The sequence below is a fragment of the Oncorhynchus mykiss genome, chromosome 9 (genome assembly GCF_013265735.2).
Source record: "Oncorhynchus mykiss isolate Arlee chromosome 9, USDA_OmykA_1.1, whole genome shotgun sequence".
NCBI classification, from domain to species: Eukaryota; Metazoa; Chordata; class Actinopteri; order Salmoniformes; family Salmonidae; genus Oncorhynchus; species Oncorhynchus mykiss.
This window is the reverse complement of record NC_048573.1, coordinates 21,332,915-21,356,300: the sequence shown is the minus strand read 5'-3', so window position 1 is coordinate 21,356,300 and position 23,386 is coordinate 21,332,915. Positions and strand designations below refer to the sequence as shown.

Below are 23,386 nucleotides of genomic sequence, written 5' to 3'. Positions count from 1 at the left end.
AACAGAGATCCTTTCTCTACTCTCACTGAAAAAGCTCCATAGAACAACCTGGGTTTGTTCATTTGGGCTCTCATCCAAAAATCTTTACATTTTGTAACAGAAAAGGAACATTCGTTTCACATTGGAAAGGTCTAGGTGGTGAATTTTCTTCCATTTGGTGCCTAAAGAACATGACTAAGGATGAAGTAACTGTATTATGTATGACATTACTATCCTTTAGATATCTAAGAAAGTATCAGATTTTATATACTTTTATATACTGTATTTTCTGCTTAGATGTGTGGGTTTGGAGCCATTCCTTTTAATCTTACAGTAGGTATAGCCTCTAGCTAATAATATATCAGCTGCATAAGCCACATTCGCACCTCACATCCTCATAAATCCTGAATCCACATGATATATTAGTCAGATGTGCAGGTCTTGTGTGACGCCGTAAGCCTCCAATAACAACCACCGCTTGGTGGATATTCTCAATAGAATTGCCTGTTAACTGTTACAAAAACAGTTAGACACAGTAATGAAAAGCCCATGGACTCTATGACATTACTCAAATAAAACCAATCAATAACTGGGGCTTGAAGGTAACTTTTATTAATTCAGCCTCTGAACAACTCAATACTGTGCTGGATGTACTTAACTAGGTACACATATATTGTAATATAGGATCTTAATTTGATCACCCTGTTGCTGGAGAACCAGGTTTAAAAAGGCTTCTGAAGTTTGTTATTTCCACTTGGAATCCCCTACAAAAATGTCCATAATTATAATCCCACATAATAATTCACATTTCCTGTTGCTGCAGGATTATTTTCCTGCTGTCGCAAACTGGCTCAAATTAAGACCCTACATCTGTAAGAGTGATTGACGCCATGTTAAAAAGGGGATTCATTGTTGTGAAACTAGAACATGGGGTATCTAGCTAATGGTTTGAAATGAATTAGGAAGCTCCAACTTCCTGGAGAGTGACCGGGTGTACAGGCTTTTGTTCCAGCCCAACACAATTGATTCGGCTAATTGTTGTCCATATTGAAAACTGTCAACGGTTGATTATGTGAAACAGCTGTGCTAGTGCTAGGTTTGAGTAAAAGGCTGCAATAACTCTCCAGGTTGGAGACAGCTGAGATGGACCATATAAACTGGTTTCCTTCACCTACTATCATATTATGATAAAGTATGACCATAAAAATAGGTAATACTTGAACGGTAAAATACTGTGAAACAATACTTCACATCTGCATTAGTAAAACTACACTACGTCTCATACGCACCCTCTCCTTTCCCTGAGTGTGTGACCATGTACACACCCTTAGATACTTGGTCTGTAGAACTTCTGACCAAGAAACCAAAGCTTTAAGATCATTTCACTCCTGAAAAGGTGGTTTGCGTCACAAACAAAACGTTATTCAAATGTTATTCAGTCTAGAGTCTAGACTTAAATACGACAGTGACTTCACTATAGAAGAGGATGGACAGCAGTTTACAGTAGCATAAGCTTTAAATAATGGTCTTATTCTACCAATATTTTTCAGTTATTGCTTAAAAAGGGCCCTTAACCCTAAATATCATAATAACACAGTCCATGTCTGAGCATAGAAAACTAGAGTATAAAAGATCTGAGCCACATTGTCCAGTGAATATTTCAGTCTACCTGCAGTAGCTTCTTGTAACCTTCTTGCGAAGGTTGCAAAATAAATGTACACATACCTGTTATTCAATTAATGCACCCACCAAGCTAGCTAGCTAAATTGCCATAAATGTTTAATGCTATTCGACCTGTCCACAAATGAATATAATTGGTTCAGAGTTTGTTTTGATATTTCAACCTGTGTGTCCTGATCGCTTCTGGTGTGGGTGAACAAAATCAACTTGCGCTCGTCCGGTTTGGTCAGCATGTTAGAGTTTAGGAATGGGTGTGTTCACATTACAATACATATACCGTATATTAGGGTGTGTGTGTGTCTACACCAAGGTATGAGTCTTTGTCTATGCGTGTAGGGTGAGGTGTGTGTGTGTCTAAGAGAGCACAGTGAGGGCAATTGTTCCCTTGGTCCTCTTCAGGATGCCCACGGCCTCTTCGTGGGTGACCCCCTCCAGACTCTGTCCGTTAACAGCCATAATCTGATCCCCCCGCTTCAGACGCCCGTCCTCTGACGCTGCCCCCTGGAGAACAGACACGCCAGGTTACCACACAGGTTACCACAATTACAACTGTCATAAATGTGCATTCAAAAGGAATATATTTCATTGATATAACATACTAATACTGACTTGCTCTATGAAACATCAGTTAGCGAAGAAAATTAGATTTCCCCTAACCTTCCCAAACACGGTTTTCACATAAATGGGCAGGTCTCCATGTGGGCTTCCAAAGCCACCAACAATGCTGAAGCCCAGGCCATCTGGGCCCCTGGCCAGGGTAATGGTCTTATATTGAGGAGGTCTGTAGAACAGAGAGAAATGTTTCTCAGGCCTTGTAAGGGTTTGACAGAAACAACAGGTGTGTGTGCGCATACATACCCCAGGTCGTCGTGGAAGATGCTAGTAGCAGTAAGGCTGGAGACTGAGAGTCCGGCAGCTGTCTGCTCCTGAGACGGGCCGGTCACTGTGGTATCACGCCCTGCTACCACCTGTTGGGTTTTGTTGTTGCAAGACAAATGATACATGAAAAGGTCATTTAGTTTAGTTTGTTCAGTTCATCAGCTCATTTTCGAGCACTGCAATATAGAACAATTTCATCATCAACATTTACAGACAACTTGACGTAGATGACAGCAAGCACATAAAACAAAACAGAGCTTTATACTGTACATGCTCAAGCTACCGATAATGGATAATATATCAATTAAGGGTATCTCAATCTCCACAGTACGCACCCTTGGATACAAGACTATACTGATCTTTTAGCAACAATGCATATACAACGTATATATGAAAACCTCTACTTCATCAGTATACCTGTATTCACAGTTATCACTGATGAAGTAGAGGTTTTCAGATATGCGTTGTACTGTAAATGCATTACTGCTAAAATACCAGTACAATCTTACTGTAGTTGGGAGAATGACGTTAATTAGTCTTTCACTGACCTGCAGCTCGATGGTGCCGGTGGCATTCTTCAGCAGGGTGACGGCCTGGCTGTGGCTCATACCCTCAGTAGCGGTCCCACAGATACTGACGATCATGTCACCGATCTGGAGGGGTCACAGAGAGGTCACAGGGTTAGAGGTTACAGCATGTGCTAACCCCTTGGTCACAATGTTTGTAATACCGGTACATATGGGTTAGAGACAGCAACTAATACTAAATCAATCCCTTAATCGTTCCCAAACCCCATACCTCCTAGGAATAATGTAACAAAGACGTATTTAAGGCATTGTAGTGTAAACTAACAGAGACATATTTAAGGCATTGTAGTGTAAACTAACAGAGACATATTTAAGGCATTGTAGTGTAAACTAACAAAGACGTATTTAAGGCATTGTAGTTTAAACTAACAGAGACATATTTAAGGCATTGTAGTGTAAACTAACAGAGACATATTTAAGGCATTGTAGTTTAAACTAACAGACATATTTAAGGCATTGTAGTGTAAACTAACAGAGACATATTTAAGGCATTGTAGTGTAAACTAACAGACATATTTAAGGCATTGTAGTGTAAACTAACAGACATATTTAAGGCATTGTAGTTTAAACTAACAGACATATTTAAGGCATTGTAGTTTAAACTAACAGACGTATTTAAGGCATTGTAGTGTAAACTAACAGAGACATATTTAAGGCATTGTAGTTTAAACTAACAGACGTATTTAAGGCATTGTAGTGTAAACTAACAGACATATTTAAGGCATTGTAGTTTAAACTAACAGACATATTTAAGGCATTGTAGTGTAAACTAACAGAGACATATTTAAGGCATTGTAGTTTAAACTAACAGACGTATTTAAGGCATTGTAGTGTAAACTAACAGAGACATATTTAAGGCATTGTAGTTTAAACTAACAGACATATTTAAGGCATTGTAGTGTAAACTAACAGACATATTTAAGGCATTGTAGTGTAAACTAACAGACATATTTAAGGCATTGTAGTGTAAACTAACAGAGACATATTTAAGGCATTGTAGTGTAAACTAACAGAGACATATTTAAGGCATTGTAGTGTAAACTAACAGACATATTTAAGGCATTGTAGTGTAAACTAACAGACATATTTAAGGCATTGTAGTGTAAACTAACAGAGACATATTTAAGGCATTGTAGTTTAAACTAACAGACGTATTTAAGGCATTGTAGTGTAAACTAACAGAGACATATTTAAGGCATTGTAGTGTAAATTAACAAAGACATATTTAATGCATTGTAGTGTATGCCACTAGCTATTATTATTACTACTACTATGTGTTTTACTTTTACATTATTTCTCCATTTTCTTTCTCTCTGCATTGCTGGGCAGGGCCCTTGAGTAAGCATTTCACTGTTAGTCCACACCTAAAAGTAGATTTGAAGGGGTTAGCGGAAGGAAGATAGTGGTTTGTGCTGATAGAGAATATTGATCATGCATTACCGCTCATCAGCTGGCCTTCAGCCAGGAATCATAAAGCAATTTATTATAATAATACTGACTTAGTAATGATAAAATAAGAAAACTACTGATAAAGTTAATGTAGGCTAAATCTACCGCAAGCAAACCATATCCAGTATTTCTAAACCACTGCTTTGTGTTTCGCCGGTTTTAGTTCACCCATTCTTCTTGTTCTTTTGAAGGGATACCAACATAGATATTCTATTCAAGACATCCACACAGTCCCTCTATTCTGTTACATTTTATGGGCTCAGTGCAGTATAACTAGATTTATGGTCTCCTATGGCTTACTGCTCTACTATTGTCTGCTGCCAGCCTGTCTGTGGGGGCTACAATGGTCAGTTTGTCTGTCCTTCTGCAGGAGGCCATTGCTTTCAGCTGTAAAGGCCCTCGACACTAATAGAACCAACCTACGTGATGACTTGAGACTGACTACAGGCAGTATTTAGACTTGAGATAAAATGTTCACGCAAAGATTGACCAGAGTTACATGCACAAATCTGAATAGCCCACTGTCCAAAATGAACCAAACACAAATAAAGGAGGCATACACTTACTGTAAGTGTAAATATTCTAAAGTTGACTTAAACCTGACGTTTGTATGAACTTTCATCGATATGATAAAACTCCTTGCTGTTTGATTATTTGTAGCTCAAAACAAATCTCTTTCTCTCGTTTGGGTGAACATTTAGTGAATAGATTCCATGTGATTAGCGGAGTCTGACTTTCCTTGAGGGTCCTTGAAGTCAACAAACAACATAGCCCACATAACCCATATTCTCTTGATCAGGTCCCTACGGCTGCTGCTGTACCAACCCACCTTGAGTTTGTGTGTCTGGGCAGCGAGGCCGGTAGGGTTCATCATGGCGATGAAGATGGGCACATCGCCCAGGGGACTGCCCACTCCACCCGCAATACTGATGCCCAACGAATCAGTGAGACCCTATGAGGAAAGACAACCAATTACAAAAGTACTTCAAAATCACTATAATCAGTTGTAGTAAGTTACCTCACAAAGACAAATAAAATACATATTTAAATAGTGTAAAGTAGTTGGAGCCGTGGGGGGGGGGGGGGGGGGGGGGGGATTCTAAGCTGACATATGGGATTATTATAAAATGGTCATGCTATGGATAATTTCACTATTTGATTTGGAATTTTGTTACCCCTTTAGGTATCAAATCAATAGAAATAATTATTCGATAAAGTATTGAATTTGGCCTTTACTACTATAGCCCTGGGAAACACACCGAATACAACATTCATAAATGCCAAAAAAAGAGTAAAAAAATAAATCATAAGAAACAAAGTTTTGACGTGTTTGTCCTATCTATGAGATATAAGAAAGCTCAGGAAATATGTTGTGTTTTTTACACATTATTTAACCCTTTTTTGGGTAGGCACAAAACTACCTTCAAACTGTATTTTTATTCATTTTTGTAAACAGGTGCTGGTTACCTTCAGACGAGTCCCCGGACACTTGTGGCGGTCATAGTGCAAAATGGAGACCACCTGTTCTGAGTCTCCCCTTTCCATAGTGGTCATAATAGTTTGTAGGTCAAACTGTTCGGAAGCTACAGATGTTCGAGAGAAGACCGATTTTCGGGATGTCTGACAAACAGCGCTTTAGCTCTGCAGATGCGGAAGTGCGATATCGGCGTATCGAGACGCATCCAATGCAAAAACAGATTCCTCTAGCTTAAACTGACAGATTTTGATGGGTATTTTTTTATTATGTGACTTAGATTGACACAAATCGGCATGTTGCATCAATCTTAATACAAGGACAAGCTTAAAACAGATTTGTTTTTCGATATAATTATAAATGTTATAAAAGAAAGCTGACCTTTGTGAATTCAACAATTCTGATCTCCTGGTGGTCCAGTGCTTTATAAAAGAGTAAACAAGAGAAAACAAGAGTAAACAGCCAAAATGAATCGACTCAAATGAGACCACGACATGACGGCTAGCTTTAGCTTTCCAAACAGCTAGATGTTTATCAACTAAAAAAGGTCTTAAGACTCCTGACTTGTATGTTGTACGCTGTCACAGTCCATCTGGAGGCTACCAGAGGAGGCTGACAGCGAGTGAGGGGTCACCTTGCAGCTGCCCGTTTCACTTATCTACCCAAACACAAGGAAAAAGAAACGTGAAATGAATGACAAATTGCTTTCCTTTATCTGAACTATATTTTAGGACTAAGGACTACCAATAGGATATAGAGGAAGGAAGAGATCTAGGGAGTATTCAGTGAGCTGAAATATATTCAGATAGAACTGTAATGAATAGAGCTTACAAGGTGTCTACATGGGTCCTATCTGTTAGATGCATTTCTATCTGAACATTCTGTAACATTGCTCACCTGAACAGGCCCCAGGATATAATTAAGATTCAGAAAACAAAATGGCAGCATACCTGACTGCTCTGTGAGAACCTTCTCTCAGAGTGGAAGGGTCCGGCTTTAAATCTGCCCACCTCCATCACTATGGGTCCCACACCACACTGCAAACACAAACATGTAAACATATAAATAGCTTTTCAACTAAACAAACCATCCAAAGAAGAGATGCTAGTGATGTATTCCACACCAACCGGTCGGAAAAGAGCCAATACAGCACTCATTATACATTTCCTTTTTAAATACATAAATTATCTATCCATATCAACAATTTTAATTTGAGACAACAAAAATCCAGCCTAGTCCCAAATATATCAAGACGGCACCAATAGATCTGGGACCAGGCTTTATTTGACCCTGCTTCCCATGGTTCACCTTCAGCAGTGCTGCCACTGACTCCTGGGTGGCGTTTCTGACATCCTCCTTGTTGACGGACAGGATCTGGTCTCCCTGCATCAGCCTCCCGTCACTCTCCACCACGCCCCCTTTCACTATGTCCGACACAAACACCCCTGTGTCGTTCCTGTTGTGGATAGAAACAACACACGAGTTGGTTGCGGGGTTTATGTTGCGTTAGTGTGAGTGCTTGGTCTCTGTGCATGTGTCTGTCATTTGTGTGTGAGCATTTTGCAGTTAGGATTCGATAGCAAATCAAATAACGTATTTAAGTGGATCTTTTTTTGTGTTGTTCTAAAACGTTGTATTTAACTAATAGGCTCTCTCTGAGGACAATAAGGTATCTATCAATCTATCTAACAATCTATTAGGTAAAAATGCTAATCAAATGCCTGCCTCCTGCTGTGGTTCAAGTGTGGCGGTTCAGGATCTATAGATATGTTAAGGAAAAGCAGGTTCCAAAGCAGGTAGGATGACCGAAATACACTGAAGGTAGACCCAGGTAAAAAAAATCCAGGGTATATCTACCTTGGTGTATGTGGGACTTATCTATACATCTATCTACTAGGGCAAGGGCTGGGTATCTTTGGGATTTGTTTCTTTTCCGATACCAGTTCCCGCTCAGACTCTTCAATTCGGTACCGGTTCTAGAAGGTTTCCTTTTTCGTTTCCTATGTTGAATGAAGAACACATTTACATCTTTAAATGCCTAATCTTCCTCATTATATTCTCTTCATTTTCTTACTAGAACAAGTGTATATTAAAACAAGTGTTGGCTCCCCCCTGTCACCATTGATTTAACTAGTTTCTTAGCAAGTATAGCAACTAGTCAATACAATGACCAATGTTAAATCACTGAGATGGGAAAGGTCAAACACCTTGACCCCCAATGCTAAATAACCTGTGGCATGCACACACACACCAAACAATCCCCGTCATCACTGCAGGCCTGACTCCTCAAATGTCTAATTGGTTCAGGCAAACAGGAGAAGCATGTTTCACACACACACACACACACACACACACACACTGGTGGTTGCCTGAGGTTTCTCTGCTGGGGCCATTCCTGTGCTGTCTATCTCCAGTGAGTTAGGGGCTAGAGGTCACACACCTCTGACACCATGTGTTGAGAGACCCCGAAGGCGCGTGTTGTTATCTACTGGGATAACACACTGAGGATGGCTCAGCATGCCCTTATGTGACTCTGAATGAGTCAACACATTATTTAAACTATGTCCAATAATCTAATTGTGGTCTAAATAAAAAAAATAAAAAGATAAGTTGATTACTTGAAACAAGTGTATTAGTGCTGGGCTGGAACAAAAATGTGCCCCCCTCTGTGAATGGGACTAAGAACCATTGCGCGCTAGTAGGGTCGTAGTTCATCTCTGATGGGTTGCTGCTCCTCCTATGGACATCCACTCGGGGACATTCTCCCCCTGCATGGATATTTACCCTGATCCCACCCCCAATGGACATTTATCATTGTTACAGTTGTAAATATGTATATATTATTAGCATTATTTTCTTTAATAGTTTCATTCACTTCTCTTTTTGTCACGCCCTGACCATAGAGAGCCCTCGGGGTCCTCTATGGTGTAATAGGTCAGAGCGTGACTAGGGGGCTTTTCTAGTTATTTTAGTTCTATGTTGGTGTGTTTGTATGGTTCCAATTGGAGGCAGCTGAATATCGTTGCCTCTAATTGGGGATCATACTTAGTGTGGCCCTTTTCCCACCTGCGATGTGGGATATTGTTTGTGTTTAGTGTTATGTGCGCTACGAACTGTACTTTAGTTTATTTATTTGTTTGAAGTTTCACCTCAATAAATATGTGGAACTCTACTCACGCTGCGCTTTGGTCCACTCATTATAACGAACGTGACACTTTTTGACCTGCACTGTTGGAGCTCCAAGCTTAAGAATGTCACTGTACCCTGCAATTACATCTGCAACCCTGTGCATGTGACAAATAAACTCATCTAATCATCCTAGAAAAAGAGAGCTTCTCTCCAACATCTTTACGGTGTACATTTTAGGACATCCCTGTTTACAATGTACATTTGAGGACATCCAAATGTACGGTGTACATTTTAGGACATCCCTGTTTATGGTGTACATTTGAGGACATCCAAATGCACGGTGTACATTTTAGGACATCCCTGTTTATGGTGTACATTTGAGGACATCCAAATGTACGGTGTACATTTTAGGACATCCCTGTTTATGGTGTACATTTGAGGACATCCAAATGTACGGTGTACATTTGAGGACATCCAAATGTACGGTGTACATTTTAGGACATCCCTGTTTACAATGTACATTTGAGGACATCCAAATTTACTGTGTACATTTTTAGGCCATCCCTTAAATGTTTTCAGTCAAACGTCCCTATAAGACTTATAGGTTCGAGTACCTTCTCCCCACGATGCTGAGGCCCAGGCCCTGGCCGGGCTTCTTGTTCAGCTCCACGGTAAAGGCATCCCACAGGTCCTCCTCCTTGTACTGGGCCTCATCCCTGAACACGCTCAGACGCACCCGCTGAGGGGTCTGCCGTAGCACGTTGATAGCTTCGTCGTGAGTGGCCACGCGCAGGTCAATGCCATTCACCTACGGAGATGGGAAGGGAGAGGGATTAGAGGGGAGGGAGAGATGAAAGAGGAAGGGATAGTGAGAGAGAAACAAACAGATCTGCCAATATAAAATGTGGCAGCAAGGGTACAATGGATAGCATGTTATATTGTTCCTATTTATAGAAACACTGTAGGCCCAAACACACGGACAAACATGAATATTAGTGAAGAATGTGAATAATGTAACATACAGGGTCAACAGCTAGCATACATGTTTGAGGGTAGGCCTATACTTTAGTATAATTATACTTGTATTTTGAAAACCTTTTCTAATAATAACACCACAATGTACTTAGTTTAGAGCTGAGACCTGCAACCTATTTTAAAGTGATGCTAGAGGTTTTGTACAATTTCAGCCAGTAGTGTTGAAAGTAGCACACACGAGCCAAAACGGGTCCCCGAAGACTGTGCACAACGTCATCCAGTCGTATTATATGCTACGTCCTGCAAGTTATTCTTTTTTTTAAACCTGCAATTCGTATGATATGTTACGAATTCCAATTTGTACAATATGTTCAGAATTTGTAAGTGCTTAAGATCCCGTTCAACCTCTAAGGGTCCATATCAACGGGAAATAGCCCATTAGCGCTGGCATAGCCATGTATGGCTTTTCTCATAGCAGACTGAAATGGGTCGCTAATGACGTTGGTTCTGCTTGAGCCACAGAATGGGTGGCCACTCTCTCACCCTCCCCCTGACCCTATCATGAGCAGTATGAATACTACGGCTTAGCTGGGGGCCCAAAGTGAATTACTGAGGTGGGGCAATTAAGTCTTAAGGTTATGTGTATATGTGTTGGTGTGTGTGTGCGTGCATGTATTGAAAGGGGGTGAGTGAGGTGCTTCCAGCCCCATTGACTGAGTTGCCATGACTAACGGCCCCAGTCACACCCCTAGTCTATAACAAAGCAAAGGGCAAAAGGGTGGAGAGCTAGGCTGGCTATTAAGATGTCATTCTATATGACGTCATCTATACATATAATGACTATATATACCATTCGTTATCTATATTTATATAATTTTAGATGTAACATTTGAAAAATTATTCTTCAGATTCTATGAACCAAATCCTATCTTAAGAGTCACAGTGATATGAATGCAGTGTTATACTAGAGTGTGAAATACGGGTCTATATGATCTAGGATCAGTTTAGCCTTTTATATCATGAGGAATATGGTTACAGGGATAGGAGGAGGGTGGAACTGATCCTAAATGATGAATGCAGGCCCTGTTACATTCCATTACCTCCAGGATCTGGTCCCCAGCCCAAAGTCTCCCATCCTTGGAGGCAGCTCCCTCCTCATAGACCTCGTGAATGATAATGGTCCCCTGGAGAAAGAGAAGAGAAAGAAGAGTGTGAGAAAGGGGGAAAAACAAGTGCTAAAATACAAGAGGTGTGTGGCACGGTAGGAGGGAACAAGGAAAAGAGAGAAGGAAAAATAGAAGACGGAGGGAGGAACCAAGGTGAAACAGAGATATAGTCAAATAGAGTAATGAAGAGAATAAAATGACAACGTGAAGGAGTTCAGGAATACATGAGAGATTAGAGACAGAGTGGAACAGGTTGACACTAGCTAGAGTCTGTGTGTGTAGGTGTCTATGGGGGGGGGGGGCTCATTCTCAGGTCAAGGGTCACATTCCAGGATATTGTCTCCTGTGGTTGAGGACTGACTGAGCACATGGGGGGAGAGGAGGAGCGGGGTGTGTGCGTGTGTGACAGACTTCATTATTTCCTATAGTCCTTTGCCATTCCACTGCCTCCACAGCTATTTCAGACCTGGGATAATACTGCCAGCTCTAAAAGCACACAGAACCAAAGACTTCTAAGTGGGTGGCATATCTTTTAAGTTTGTATAATTGTGTAAGTAGTAGTGGGAATTGGACTTCTCATGTTAGTGGTTGAACTTAATTGTTTTATGTATTGTTTTAAAATATAGAATTGGACAAAAACCCAGTGTAAATTCTGATTTAAAGCTTCAGATAAATCTATGGAAAACTAACCCAGATTCTTTGTCAGTACATGTCATTTTGGAATCTGTTAATTGGGATCCAACAACCGTTCTGTCATAGATTATTCAAAAATACAAATGTTGTTATTATTCTACAATACAAGGGGACACTTCAAAAACCCACAGCTACCCCTGGCACTCTAACCTACCAATAGAGTGTCACAGCCCCCCACGATGCTGAGGCCCAGGCCCGTGTGGCCTTTGGAGATGTCTATGGTGGTCTCACAGCCGGGGATGATGGGACAGGTCACAGGGTCAGAGGAGGCCAGAGTGCCAGGGGTGGACGAGCGACTTGAGCCTGATGAGAGAGTGGGAAATTGAGATGAAAATATCGAAGAAATGTTTTCATTCTAGCCTGGTCCCAGATCTTTGTGCTTTTAGCCAATTCCTCAGATTATTATTGGCATGCTATTCAATAAGGCAATGACAAAAAATATTCAGAGGAGTTGGCTAAAGCACCTATTAATTTGACGGCAGGCTAAAATCAGACTTGAATATATTAAGTCACTGTACAACTAGAGGCTATATTAATACTATATTTGTATACTGTATCTGTTTCATTCTTCATTGTGTAAATCAGCATAAACTTATTGACTAACAATCACAGACGTGATTGGTTTGCCAAGTGATTGGTATTGAAGTTGGGGGCACTTGCCCTATAAGCATATCACTCTGCTCTATCTAACGGAGTGAATCATGCTTCGTTCAGATTTTGAGTTATAACTAAGCACCAGTATTTAAGTTATGTAAAAAAAATCTTCAGCTAAGTTGTTTACGTTCAATAAACCAAAATGCTAATAATGTCTGGCATGTCCTCCTGTCAACACATGACAAGCTGTTTACTCACTCCTGATTGGCTCTGACTCAGGCTGGCCCAGGTTAGCCATGTAGATGCTAGGGATGCTGGTGGCCTGATCGGTATAGTAGGGGGGGAGGGGCAATGACTCATTCGCGCAGATTGTCAACTTCACGGAGCCTTTGGCGTTCCCCAGTAGAGAGTGGACCTGAAACGTAGGATAAAAAATACACAATATCATAGTCCCCAACAGATGGTCTATCAGAGATGGGCAGAACTTCTGTTACATGTATTTCAGATACGTATTTAAATTACTCCTGAATATTTTGTCATTTGAATTACACTGGGCTGAATATACTCCAATGCATTTTGTATTTTCAAAACACAAAATACTTTTCTATACCATTTTTTAAAATGATTTTTTATATAGCGGTTTACAGTTTGAGGCTACCCTTTAACCCCTGCATTGGTATCAGAAGTCTGATCACACTATGGTGTGATAAAAGAGTCTGCTAAATGAAGTAAACATTAATATATATGTAAACAATTGCAAAGCATGCTGAGTATTATTCTAATGAGCTCAGCCCCAAAACAATACCCAGTGTGCTTTGCAGTTAATTTTGGCATGTTCATTTTCACATATACATTTAGGTCATTTAGCACACACAGAATGACTTGCTTAGCCAAGGTAGTTAAACACAACACACAACAGTCAGAGCGAGTAACATGTTTTTGTAACCGTTACTGAGAATGGTGTTGCTGTTCGGGCCAGCTACAAATGTATTCTTGTATTTTAATACAAGTTAATTTTGATATATTGATCTTTATGGTATTTTGCATATGTATTCAGTACATTTTGCCCATCCCTGTGGTCTATAAATGTCAAATTAACACACAACAAACTATGTAAAAATGTATGTATATGTTACAACAACAAAAAAGTAAAAAATAAACTAATTTAATAAACACTCAACAAACTAATCAAATTACCCTCCATTAACCCTGGCCGTAGGGTGTGTCTAAAATGTGCTGCAGAGGCAGATCTTACCCTCTCCACAGTGTAGCCCACCACTGGTTCATCCTCCACAGCCAGGAGTTTATCTCCAGATTTGATGCTGCCGTCCTGCATAGAGTAATACAGGACTGGTGTTAGAGAATGTTTTTCATCTTAAAATATATCCATCCAATTAGCATGACATGTAGGATGTCCAATATTATTTTCTGTCCAGCATTGTTCTTTAAAACTGCTCCTGGACAGCTACAGGGTGTGCATGCTTTTGTTCCAACCCAGCACTTTATTGATTGAACTAATCAAGGTCCTCTTAGTTTAAATCAGGTGTGTTAGCACTAGGCTGGAACAAAAGTCTGCTCACCTTGTGGGTCCCCAGGACCAGGATGAAGAAGAGTGCTATACAGGACACCTGTTTCAACCAGGAGAGTAAGACAGAGTGACATACCTTTCCGGCTGGTCCTTTTTCAGTTATACTCTGAATCACCACCCCGTTCGTGGGGTCTTCCTCACTGAAAGTGATGCCGAATCCACCCTCCTCCTTGAGTTCAAAAGAGATAATGTACTTGAATTTTCTTCAATACCTCCCTGTCAACCATAATTATAGACACAGTGAATCATGCACAATGACACATTAAACATGAACAACTCGAGCCATTGATAACCCGAAACGTCCCAATGCAAGAACGGTTTGTTTTGTAAATTGTGAGGCAGTTTGGAACATTATGGTTCTAAACTCAGCTAAAAAAAAGAAACGTCCCTTTTTCAGGACCCTGTCTATCAAAGATAATTCGTAAAAATCCAAATATCTTCACAGATCTTCATTGTAAAGGGTTTAAACACTGTTTCCCATGCTTCTTCAATGAACCATAAACAATTAATGAACATGCACCTGTGGAACGGTCGTTAAGACACTAACAGCTTACAGACGGTAGGCAATTAAGGTCACAGTTATGAAAACTTAGAACACTAAAGAGGCCTTTCTACTGACTCTGAAAAACACCAAAGAAAGATGCCCAGGGTCCCTGCTCATCTGCATGAACGTGCCTTAGGCATGCTGCAAGGAGGCATGCAGATGTGGCCAGGGCAATACATTTGAATGTCCGTACTGTGAGACGCCTAAGACAGCGCTACAGGGAGACAGGACGGACAGCTGATCGTCCTCGCAGTGGCAGACTATGTGTAACAACACCTGCACGGGATCGGTACACCCGAACATCACATCACAGGTACATCACAAGTACAGCATGGCAACAACAACTGCCCGAGTTACACCGAGGTCTGTACTCTGGAGCCGGGATAGATTTGGAGGTGGAGGGTCCGTCATGGCTTGGGGCGGTGAGTCACAGCATCTCTCTCTCACACACACACACACACACACACACACACACACACACACACACACACTTAAAATGACTAAAACAAAATCGAAATTGTGTAGAGATCATAATGGACCTACATTCATACAGTTTCATGACTGTGTCCAGCTTGCTAATAATCACTTAAATTAAAGCTAGACAGTTGGTGAACATCGGGAAAAAAACAATGGCCAGGGGACTATATTTTGCTCATTTTGATGGCAAGGAAATATAATCAATTTTCATTACGTCCCGCCGGACCTCATTGAAGACCGAATGCGGCCCCCGGGGCAATATAGAAACAGGGTGGTACTACCTGAACTTGACCAATAAGAAACACTCATTTTAGTTTTCCATTGCAAAACGGTTTGCTAGGGTGTGCCCTAATGAACACGGCCCAGTTCTACTCAGCATCTTGAAACGGCATGATCATTTGTTCCTGGGGACTGAGAGGATGTAACAGAAAAGTATGTGTCTGGTATGTGCCCATACCAGATGTTGACTTCACACCGTGATCCTCTAATAGACTATTATTTAATAAACCATGTGGACAGACAGCTAGGTTGAGACTCCCAACCAGGTGTTTGGCTTGTCAGAAGACCCATTAAACTAGAATAGGTTCACATCCTCTTTAGTCTCTCTGTCCATCCTGCTCTCTCTCAGTTCCTAGGGTATATTACTGTCCTCCCTCTCTCATTTTCTTCCCTCCCTCTTGTAGCAGCCGAGTCAATTAGAATAGAGAATAGACTCCTTTTCTCCCTCTTTCCCTCCCTCTCCCCACGAAGAGGTCTGAGCCTATGTTAACTAATAGCAGAGCAGCATGTGAGTCTCAAGGTAACTCACCTTCGGCAGAATGACGTGCTGCACATACTTGAACATGTCGACATCGATCGCCGAGGGTGCAATGGAAGTACATGTTTCCAGCTGTGAGAAAATGATTAATAAGAGATTGAAAGAGTAGAACATAGAGCCTTTTCAGTCATTGAGCTGCTTCATACCCTAAGGCCTTTTTCAATCAGAGAAACTAGCTACACATAGACAGGATGACAGGGAGACCGTGTGTGAATATGTGTCTGTCCGTGTTCCTGTGTGAGAAGGGACATATCATGTGTGTATGTATGCATGTGACATGTTTACCTCCGTCTGGGGCTCCAGGGTGTCTCCATGTTCCCTCACTGGTCCTACAGCCATCTGGTTCAGAGCATCTGTGTTCCTGTCCACCAGTCATAACTCAAGAGTAAATCACTAGTCACTGCTTCAGGACACATCTCTCTGTCTGCCTGAGACCCATAGCTCATGAGTGGGTCGCAAATGGAACCCTATTCCCTATACAGTGCACTACCTTGGTCAGAAATAGTGAACAATGTAGGGAATAGGGTGCCATTTTGGGACGTATCCCGAGTCTGTGAACCACACAGTCTAATTGAGGCTGTCAGTTGAGTTAAGTAGAGTGTTTTCCTGCCCGCCTTATTTTGGTCAGATTTCTTTTGGCCTGTCATGAGTAGCTGGACCATTGGTTTTCCATGATCATGTGACCTTACCAGGAATAACGCAGGATACAATGGAAGGAGACATCTTGGAGTATCGCGTTGCCTGTCTGCACTGATATCAATTTAGATCAGTCTTTTGTAACACCACAGCTCCCTCTACTGGGCTTTGTATGGTGATGTTATTAGGCTTAAAATAGTCCTCTGCTATTGAAGGGGCTCAGCTACAGAATCTGTACATTTTCTTTGTCATTGTAAAGAGTTGGGATGAGTGATTATATTGATTTATGCAAGGCCGAAATGAGTTGAACTTGGTGGTTCAGTTGAAAATATAATTGGTGGGGGATGGGAATAAAGACTGGTGATATATTTCCTTCTTCTACTACACTACCTGATGAAAATGATCTTGACCTTCGACGGAGCGCTTTTGATGATGGAGGAGGCATTCTGGTGACTCCGCCCATACAGAATCTGCCCGTTGATCTGATAGGGTGCAGAAATGAACAATATGGAATTTGTTACTACTGTCTAACATACCACATTATTCAATTCAGCATCTGGCATTCGTTTTGCTTCCTTCTTGCAAACCTGAGATCATATTGTGGAGATTGGATATCAAATCAGAGAGGAATAGCTAAATCGAGACATAATGTGATTTAGTACATAACCCAGTAATACCCACTAGGCACCAACTCCTGGTTAAAAACCACCCATCTATAGTGTCGGTGACCACTAAGTAATAATCCAAGCTCCTTACCTCCAACAGTTCATCCCCAACCACAATGCGACCATCTTTGACGGCGGCGCCACAGGGGTCGATCCCGACCACAAACACGCTCAGGCGAGAGCGGTCGCGGTTGCCAGCCAGACTAAGGCCCAGGCCGGTCTTCCCCTTCTCCAGCTCAATCATGTGCAGCAGCCCCGGAAGGCTGCCGTAGCGCTGAATGATGCTCTCTGTAGAGAATAGTGGATAGATTGAAATTAGTCGAACCACTGAAACATCATACTGATGAATGTGAAATGATTGACTTTATAACTGAATAGCTTTCTATGTAGTGTATGGCATAGATTTGAGCTGGATAGCTTTTCTTGACTTGCTATACTCATACAACCAAGGCATGAATGGAAACAACTGAAATTAAACAACTTTTAACATAAATCATAGTCAGTGGTTCTAAACTAAAAGATCACATCAAAATGCAAAGTCATACTCAACACATCTCACAAGAGAGTCAAATATGTCATCATTTCAACTTACAAAGACACTGCCAAACCTAGGTTTGTATTGATCCTGACAGACAGACAGGCCTCTCTCTCTATCTCTCAGTGGAATAACTAGTATTCAGAGACCATGTTGTTCTGGGCTGTGTGCCACGGACTGCACTGTACCATCACTCCTGTACTAATCTCCCTGACTCACCTCATCAATCTGATCCCCCACAGGGCACACACACACACACACCAGGGGCCCAGCAGGGACTATACTGTCCATAATCAGAAGTGCCTGAGGCCCCATCCAGAAATCACCCCATGCCCTATCCCCTAGGCACTGCATTTTGAATAATTGGATAGGTATTCTATGATTGTGCTAGCCTAGTTCACTTGCCTTGGGAGCCTAGCAGCAAGACTTAGTGCTTGAAGTAGACTGAAATAGGTGCCTGTACCTATTTTGGGTGTGTCGGTGTGTTCCGGCCCAATTCATGCACTGGCAAGACAACGATTGCACAGATCAGGTCATGTTCAAAATGCAACGTGGAGGCCCTCTAGTGGCCGCTAGGTGGTAGCACATGGGAGTAGGCAAGCAAAGTTGGCTGAATCCATGGAAACAAACCCTAGTGCCTACCCACTAGGCAGTGGTACTTCATGTTAATCTGAAAGGATTTGATAGGTATAAACAATATGGTAGTAGCTGCACATTGCTCATGATGAATTTGTAAGACTTTCACCTATCATATATATTCAGTTCTATTCAAGTGCCTAGGGAGTAGGGGCTAGGAGTTGTTTCTGCACTGGGTCCATCCATGGTCTTGTTCATTGTATAATGATCCATAATAACAATATGAGAACCCAGATAACATAATTAGGTAGTCAACTTCGGTCTAATGAGTGACCTTTCATGAAGAAGGAGGAAGTTGCCCTTATTGGTCAGTTTTGAGTGCCCCTGCCTATTGCGGGCAATGTTTAGGATTAAGGGGAGGGTAACTGTCCCTAGATCTGTTCATAGAGTCAAACTCACTCCAGCTGTAGCCAAACTCATCCTCGTCTTCCGCCTGGGCCTGTCTGTCGGGAATCTCTGTCAGGGTATCGGTGTCGGTCTCTCCGACGTGGGGAACCACGGGAAGCGAGAGGTGAGGAGTGGTGGACGATGTCTTTCCCGCTTCCCTCTTTAGTGGCTGCCACATCACAGAAGTATCAGTACAATAGATTTGTAGTGAGGCAAAATGGCAGATAATCATTTTGTTTCAGCGTAGCAGGTTTAGCTGACCACAACCCAAAAGCCGTACTGTTGAGTCGGTAAAGTACGTTTTAGTCACTCATCTGCAGGTGGACATTTCAAAATGGCGTCACCCAACTTTTTAGGCATGTATTTTTAGTTCATATGACTAAACTGTTATTTGACTAAACTGCTGTAAGCAAAGCATTCCATTGATTCAAGTCAGAAGTAGTGTATTTTTAGATTACCTCAATATTCAAGACTAAGTTTAATAACAAAATGTTCCTTACTGATAGAATTCAATTCAACCATTGTCCATCTGATAACACATTCAAATGGACACTTACCTTATGGAGCAAGTGAAACACAATTTCAAAATGTTGATACATTTAGGCAAATTAAAATGCATTTTGATTCAGAATCAAAACATTGCATATTTTTGCATGAGATTAAAATGGGCAAGTTTCAATTTCGTCATTTCAATGTTCTATTTGTAACCAACAAAACACAAAAAAGAGAAAGTAAATACTCAGATAGGTTTAGTGGAAATGTGTTAGGGCATCATGTATGCGTGTAAGGCCTGTCCAATATATGAGTCTCCACATATATTCCAGAACACAACCGTACGAGCATACACGGAAATAGAAGGGGGAAAAGCACGACAACACAAAGACCCACAAACCTTAAACGGAGTAGGAGTGAAAGGGTTAGTTGGGGAGAGGCGTAGGAATAGTCTACTGTGACTCTCAACCTCCTACAGGGAACAGAGAAGAGTCAGAGACTTTCAGTGAGACAGACAACAAAGGACTAGGACAACATTGTGAAACTAAGGGCAGAAACTTCACTCTACCGCTATGATGGAGAGTGTGAGTGAAGTGCTAGGTCTACTAAAAATCCTCATTTGATAAACTAAATAAGATTTATCCCAGGTGTCTCAAACTCGATTCCTGAAGGGTCATGTTTATTCAGTCACACATTTGCTGGTCATGATGGGACATGAACTTGACAGGTGAATAGTATAACGTACATGGATGTAAATCATTTTGGCATGAAAAAGGTGTACACAAAACCCTGCGGGAATTTGGGTTGAGACTTCCACGACAATACAACATCAAGTTACAGGCATTGTCCCCTAAGGTTACAAAACCAGGGCCCAAACACTTCAAAATACTTTCCTTTGGTTTCAGTACAGTGGAACCAATGAAATAGTCCCAAAAGTGCAAACGCTGTGCTAAATCCAGTGCACCTAAAGTATTTGACATAGGTCTAAAGGTTGCATAGAGACACTGACCTTGTCACTATTGCGCCGTGCCATGGCCGCCGCTCTCTCCTCGTTGGTGTCCGTGGTTGAGGACTGTCGTGTACAAGAGGGATGGAAACAGGAAAAATACACTGCTAGGCATTGCCATCAAATGTCATAATCAGCAAAGGCTGAATTTACAACGGTGAGGCATCATACTGTGTTTAATTGGTGAGGCTTGCATGGGACAAGTAAAAGCATCCAAATATATTAAAAACGTTTGTTTGAACATAACAGAAAAAGTAGCCTGAGCGAAACTTCAATTGCTATTGTTTTTCTTCATGAGTTGTGGTTGTGTTGGCTACAACAGATTATGGATTGCCCTTGGTCAATGTGGGTACTGTATACACATTGGGGAAACTAAAATGATGATGTGTTCAGTGAGTAGGCAGCCCGTTATCAATATTCCACCCAGGCCTGACCACCTCTCACCCAGGAGCTGATTTAATATATTCTGCCTGCCAACTAGAAACCACCACAGCAGCATGCAGTGAACCTTGTGGTTTGGGGTACGTGACATATGAGCTATTGTGCTATTTTAGTTTTTCCTGTTCCTTGACTCTTCCTCAGTTCACAAAACGTTATGAGCTGGTATCCCAGGCAAACACAATCTATTCCTGGACTCAAATGCACGTTCAATGGAGATTCTCCACTGAGCATGCTCTTGAGTTCATTAGTAGAATTAATCTGGGTCTGGGAAACTGGGCCAAAGAGATAATATTCTATACAAAGAGTACATTATACACTGTAGGATTGAACACGCCACATTAAGCAAACATTGAGCAGCAAAAGAAAGCAGTCTACATGAAGGAAGATTGGACACTGGGTCACACACACACACACACGCGCACACGCGCACACACGCGCACACACGCACACTCTAACCTGAAGCGGAGAGGCAGGAAATAATAAGCCGGCAGAGGTTTGATTAGTGGGTCGTGGGTTGGATCCGGGGTGGGTGTTTAGCCGCAGAAGAAAGGGTAGGGGCGCCTTCTAAAAGCAACACGGGGGATCAACAGCAAGTCAAGGATACAGAAGTTGAAGGAAATGAAGTGTGGCGGCAGAGCCCTGACAAACATGTTACCAGGTGTCCAGGAAACAAGGGAATAGACAAGAAAATGTTCAAAAGGAAAAACACCTCTGGAGTCAAATTATTCAAAAATGAGTGACTGGTAATGAATGTCCTCGAGGTGACCCATTTTTTTACTTCAAGAAAATCAAAGTGGTGCTCTTTCTTAGAACCAAACAATAAATGTTTTAGAGAATCCTCAAGGCTGCTTTTGGATTATTCACTACTGACACAGAAGAGTAGAAGGCCTTAAAGGGGAACTGCTAGGAAGCATCATTACGATCTGTAGGTAGGTCCCAGTGGCACCATTTAAAAGAGCAAGAGCAATACATACCTGCCCGTAGCAGTTAACCTTTGTAGCATATAACGTTTGATCTCTTTTTCCCCCTGGATGCACTCAGATTCCAATTTTTATTTGGGTCTCTTTTTGCACGTTTCTGTTGCATGCACATACAGTAGCCTATTAGAGAGTCTGAAAACTTCTGGATGGAGAGATAAAGCAACATAGACTCTACTGACGGGCATAGAGCAGAGATAGAGAGAGGAAGAAAGTAATACAAATAAACAGAGAGAGCGAGACAGAGCAAGAGATTACCTGGCACGTGATAAGGCACGCATTTTAAAGCGGTTCTGTATTTCTTTATGACTGGTGACGAAGCAGGGCTACAGTGGGACTCGGGCTGAGGAAGAGGTGCATGCTGGACTGGTTAGTGGAAGGTTAGTGGAAGGTTACGGAAAATGTCTGGAAAGCTTCAACCATGCATGAAAATGAATGATTGTAAGTCGGACATCAAGATATGTTGGCTATTGCAAAGCTGGTTGCAATTTCAGTAGGATGTTAGTTTTGTCATGCTTTTGGAGCCTAATGGCGCTTCCAAACCAATGAAGATTATGCAGAAATGCAGGATAATTAATGGTTTGAGATGAGGAAATAAAGTATTGTTGTTGAAAGACATTAGCCACTTAGCTAGCGTGCCAACACAGGGAGCTAGCGTGCCAACACAGAGAGCTAGCGTGCCAACACAGAGAGCTAGCGTGCCAACACAGAGAGCTAGCGTGCCAACACAGAGAGCTAGCGTGCCAACACAGAGAGCTAGAAGGCTCACCCTGGGCCTGTGGACGATACTCTGCACGAGGAACACGACAGGGTTTCCTGCCCTGCGGATGGCCTCCACAGCCTGCTCGTGACTGGCATCTCTCAAGTCCACGCCATCCACCTGATACATTCCAAAGAAACAAACAAGTAATTCATAGTTTTTTACTGTGCAATAACCATTTTGCCATGTCAAAGTAAATACATTCTACTGGACAGAAGTGATACAGCCTGGAATCGAACCAGGGACTGTAGTGATGCCTCATGCACTGAGATGCAGTTCCTTAGACTGCTGCGCCACTCGGGAGCCCTAATATTGATGGGTGTACCTCAACAACCCTGTCTCCTGTCTTCAGGGTTCCGTCGCGGCCGGCGGGGCTGTCCTCCAGGATGTGTTTGATGAAGATGCCCCGCATCACCTCGCCGTTGCTGAGGCGACTGCCCATTCCTCTGCCCCCCACGATGCTGATGCCAAGGGACTTGCCAGCTTCTTTTTTGAGCTCCACCCTGAGAGACGACATGCATTAGAAAATATATTTTAAAAAGGGGGTTCTTTATTGTACCACTTCTTGGGACACAGCTGGCCAACTCCTGTTCTGGGGTTCTAATTTGATTTATTTGTACACAAAGTAAAAATAAGATGTGACATTGAAGGAAGGAAATGGCTTGTGTAAGAACCTATTGAATACAAATTCCGGAGAGAGCAACGTTACAGAAGGTTGAACCATTTAGATTGTAAATGATTATCTGTTGCATAAAATAAACGGGGCATTGTGTTGGGTCGGTAAATTAGGTAGACCTGATATGATTCTCTGTCTTTTAGA

General features: G+C 41.8%; 1 protein-coding gene across 8 annotated transcripts in view; it reads right to left on the bottom strand.

The window, feature by feature from the left end:
• Positions 1-569: 569 nt before the first annotated feature.
• LOC110531733 (multiple PDZ domain protein) overlaps positions 570-23,386 on the bottom strand; it is a 63,031-nt gene continuing 40,214 nt past the window's right edge. For 4 of the 8 annotated variants that reach the window (XM_036987557.1, XM_036987559.1, XM_036987565.1 and 1 more), the window contains 25 exons: positions 22,892-23,069; positions 22,576-22,686; positions 21,286-21,393; positions 20,392-20,454; positions 19,783-19,854; positions 18,903-19,059; positions 17,424-17,620; positions 17,058-17,149; positions 16,317-16,392; positions 16,023-16,103; positions 14,270-14,362; positions 13,861-13,935; positions 12,864-13,020; positions 12,166-12,314; positions 11,253-11,336; positions 9,792-9,985; positions 7,357-7,504; positions 6,999-7,085; positions 6,613-6,706; positions 6,430-6,470; positions 5,404-5,526; positions 3,087-3,191; positions 2,518-2,627; positions 2,317-2,440; positions 570-2,160 (listed from right to left, as the gene is read on the bottom strand). In XM_036987557.1, the coding sequence (XP_036843452.1) occupies positions 2,014-2,160; positions 2,317-2,440; positions 2,518-2,627; positions 3,087-3,191; positions 5,404-5,526; positions 6,430-6,470; positions 6,613-6,706; positions 6,999-7,085; positions 7,357-7,504; positions 9,792-9,985; positions 11,253-11,336; positions 12,166-12,314; positions 12,864-13,020; positions 13,861-13,935; positions 14,270-14,362; positions 16,023-16,103; positions 16,317-16,392; positions 17,058-17,149; positions 17,424-17,620; positions 18,903-19,059; positions 19,783-19,854; positions 20,392-20,454; positions 21,286-21,393; positions 22,576-22,686; positions 22,892-23,069 (2,866 nt within the window). In that variant the 3' untranslated portion in view covers positions 570-2,013. The remainder of the gene's footprint in view (positions 2,161-2,316; positions 2,441-2,517; positions 2,628-3,086; positions 3,192-5,403; positions 5,527-6,429; positions 6,471-6,612; positions 6,707-6,998; positions 7,086-7,356; positions 7,505-9,791; positions 9,986-11,252; positions 11,337-12,165; positions 12,315-12,863; positions 13,021-13,860; positions 13,936-14,269; positions 14,363-16,022; positions 16,104-16,316; positions 16,393-17,057; positions 17,150-17,423; positions 17,621-18,902; positions 19,060-19,782; positions 19,855-20,391; positions 20,455-21,285; positions 21,394-22,575; positions 22,687-22,891; positions 23,070-23,386) is intronic. The other 4 variants (XM_036987560.1, XM_036987561.1, XM_036987562.1 and 1 more) reach the window with 4 other exon arrangements.